We start from the raw sequence: 2,812 nt of genomic DNA, 5'->3' as shown, positions 1-2,812 counted from the left end.
TCTCAGTCAACTTACCTGGTAAAATAAGGGATAAATAAATAAAAAATACGAATAAAAACTGGCCAACGCTACTGCTGCGTGGCTCGTCCGATTATGTTGCAAAACGTAGAGAGAGAGCGGCCTTTTCTCGATCGTTAGAAACGTGATTGCTTGCATCCTCTCCTCCCTGCTCAAAACACATCGGAGGAGAGGATCTAGGTTCCTCCCCGTAGATATTCTCCTGGAGGACGGAGGAGAGGACGCGAGGAATCGAGTTTCTTACAATTGAGAAATGGCCATTGTCTTCTTTTCCCCCCCTCCAAAAAAAATATTTGTGTTCTAAATGACACATGTTGTTTTTCAGATCATACGAGGGTATTCTCTATAAACGAGGAGCGCTGCTGAAAGGATGGAAGCCTCGCTGGTTTGTTCTGGACATCACTAAGCACCAGGTTAGGAGGGCAACATTACATTACCACAGGCTGGCCAGTCTTATACTAATACTATACTATACTATAGTAAGTCATGTCATTCCTCCTATGGCAGCTGTCATGTAAATCCTCCTGATAAGGCTTGTGTGTGGTGTGTCATGTGTCGTCCCAGATGAGGTACTATGACACGGGCGAGGACACTAACTGCCGTGGCCACATCGACCTGGCGGAGGTGGAGTCTGTCCTGATGGCCTCCCCCACCATAGGAGCCCCAAAACACATCAGCGAGAAGGCCTTCTTTGACGTAAGTGTTTCACTGGCTGTGTTCCAAAATGCGTTCTTGCGCTCTATCTAGAGCGTCTACCAAGTACGGATATGCCCTAGATAGAGTGCAAGAATGCATTTTGGAACACAGCCTCTGTTTCTCCGCTGTATAGGGTACCATTGAAGACGCAGTCTCTGTACCCTGTCCCCCCCAGCCCCCTGTGTCCTGCCCCCCCCCCCCCCCCGGCCCTTGTCTAACCACCGTGTTGGTTTGTGTCATTCCAGCTGAAGACCACCAAGCGAGTGTACAACTTCTGCGCCTCAGACGCTCAGAGCGCTCAGTTATGGATGGACAAGATCCAGAGCTGCATCTCCGACGCGTGACCTCCGAACCCTGACCCCTGCAGCCAGGACGCGAGCCAGACTAGGCCTCAGCATCGACATTGACTGTAGCGACGGCCAGGTGTCTGAGAGCAGAGACAACCATGCTCATCTCTATCGTCACCATAGGAGTGGTGTTATTCCAATGAGGACCATAGAGAACTAAGTGCCTGTTAGTAGAGGATAGCGTATGTACGTGTCGGTCTGTCTGTCCACCCGTCCTGCTGTTACTATGCAGGACGTCAGTCAGGCAGTCTTCACTCTGTCGGTCTGCTGTAGTCGGAGGTGATGAGTATCTTCCATTGTCTCTGCTGTCAGCTCCCTCTGGGTCCTAGTCCGAGTACCTTGCCACTGCTACAGGAATAAACACCTAGATAGAGAGAATACGTGGCGTAAGCTGACGTCTGAGTGGATGCATTACAAAGGCAAGTTTATCCCATTTGAGTTGTAAATAGATCAAAGCAATAGCACTGGCCATTTAAAACTGTGGGTTCAATATAAGAATTGCGAAATATAGAGCATACAAGAGAATTTATATCAGATATTTTACTATGAGGAAAAGGTATTGCTGCTTAATAACGAAAAGTATGAACCACCAAAAACTCAGAGGTTAAAAATGCACAATATGACGAGGCAATTTGTTTGCACTTAGCTCTATAATATGCACTCGATACAGAACTATAGATTTTCTAACAGACAAACGGCAAAGCAAAAGGCATTACTTTATAATTATGACCTTTTCTTTATTAAGGCGAATTAGAAAAAAAAATACTTTGCACACTAAAGCTCAAAACATTTTCCTGACATTTTCTATTTAAGTAAGTGATGGTTCCTTCTCTATTTTGTTGAAACATATGAATGTTTTTGACTGTTGGATAAAATGTTTGTTTTGTTCCTGTGATGTAAATTATTTTTTTATTAAAAGAGTAACTCCTTTTGTTCAAGTGTGGTGGCTTAATGTTTTATGTAAATACTCATGTGATATTTCATACTTTTTATATGTATTGAAAACATGTGTATGCTTTTCTAACCTTTAACTGTAACCAGACCAACTTTACAATTCTGCATTTTTTGTATGTATTGTCTTGTGCAAGTATAGTAATCTGTTTCTTGTCTTTGGTGTGACTGACTATGAGCCATCATGTTGAGAATGAAGGGGGACTAGACTATATTTCTCAGATTATTCTGAAAGGTTATGTGTCTTTTTAAGGGCTTTTATTAAGTGAATAAGTCGGACAGTGTGTTTTGTTTTAAAGATTTTTTGTCTCATCTGTTCCCTGTGCATCATGCAGTTTGAGAAAAAGCAAAACAAAAAAAGACCAACAAAGTCATTTCAGAAGCTATCTGTTACTGTATCTTTGTACCATGTTTTGTGGTGATACTAATGTTTTTGGAAATAAATCAAAAGTACTTGAATAAAGCCTGATTACTATTTTGTGATGATTTGACCGAACATTTGAGAGCTACATTTCATAGGCAGAACCTACTAATTACAGATCATTTTTGTTTTATTTTGCCATAATACACTTTTAGAGACCACTTACAACCCCTCTCAGTGAACCAGGACCTACATTTCATACCTTAACTCTTGACCTGGTTTCACTTCACGTAGATCTAGCATGCTTTCATCACAATGCATGGATGACTGGGATGATAGCATAGTAATGAGCCATTGGCGCCATACACAAGCAGGACTTAACAACACACTCCATTGTGTTCCTGTGGTGTTGCCAGTTCACCACAAATCACTTCCTGGA

The 2,812-nt window shown here is 42.4% G+C and overlaps 2 protein-coding genes across 2 annotated transcripts in view; both read left to right on the top strand.

Annotated features, from left to right (window-relative positions):
• The window catches only part of sbf2 (SET binding factor 2), a gene marked incomplete at its 3' end in the record, with an annotated part of 89,338 nt that extends 89,311 nt beyond the window's left edge, over positions 1-27 (top strand). The window contains exon 37 of the mRNA XM_083690854.1: positions 7-27. Coding sequence (XP_083546980.1) covers positions 7-27 — 21 coding nt within the window. The remainder of the gene's footprint in view (positions 1-6) is intronic.
• An 87-nt stretch (positions 28-114) lies between these two features.
• LOC310820014 (myotubularin-related protein 13-like) lies at positions 115-2,466 on the top strand. The gene is made up of 3 exons (XM_083691476.1): positions 115-431; positions 583-714; positions 960-2,466. The coding sequence occupies exons 1-3, from the start codon at positions 330-332 to the stop codon at positions 1,056-1,058; spliced, it is 333 nt and encodes a 110-aa protein (XP_083547602.1). The 5' UTR covers positions 115-329; the 3' UTR covers positions 1,059-2,466.
• Positions 2,467-2,812: the final 346 nt, after the last annotated feature.

The sequence above is a fragment of the Argentina silus genome (genome assembly GCF_951799395.1).
Source record: "Argentina silus genome assembly, chromosome: 19".
Lineage (NCBI taxonomy): Eukaryota > Metazoa > Chordata > Actinopteri > Argentiniformes > Argentinidae > Argentina > Argentina silus.
Note: the sequence above shows the minus strand (reverse complement) of the source record. Positions and strands in the feature narration are given on the sequence as shown.

Bases quoted from the DNA above. Each gene is read 5' to 3' on its own strand.
- LOC310820014 (XM_083691476.1), top strand. From the start codon at position 330: ATGTTGTTTTTCAGATCATACGAGGGTATTCTCTATAAACGAGGAGCG. The intron at 432-582 runs GTTAGGAGGGCA...GTGTCGTCCCAG, and splicing joins TGGACATCACTAAGCACCAG to ATGAGGTACTATGACACGGG. The intron at 715-959 runs GTAAGTGTTTCA...GTGTCATTCCAG, and splicing joins GCGAGAAGGCCTTCTTTGAC to CTGAAGACCACCAAGCGAGT.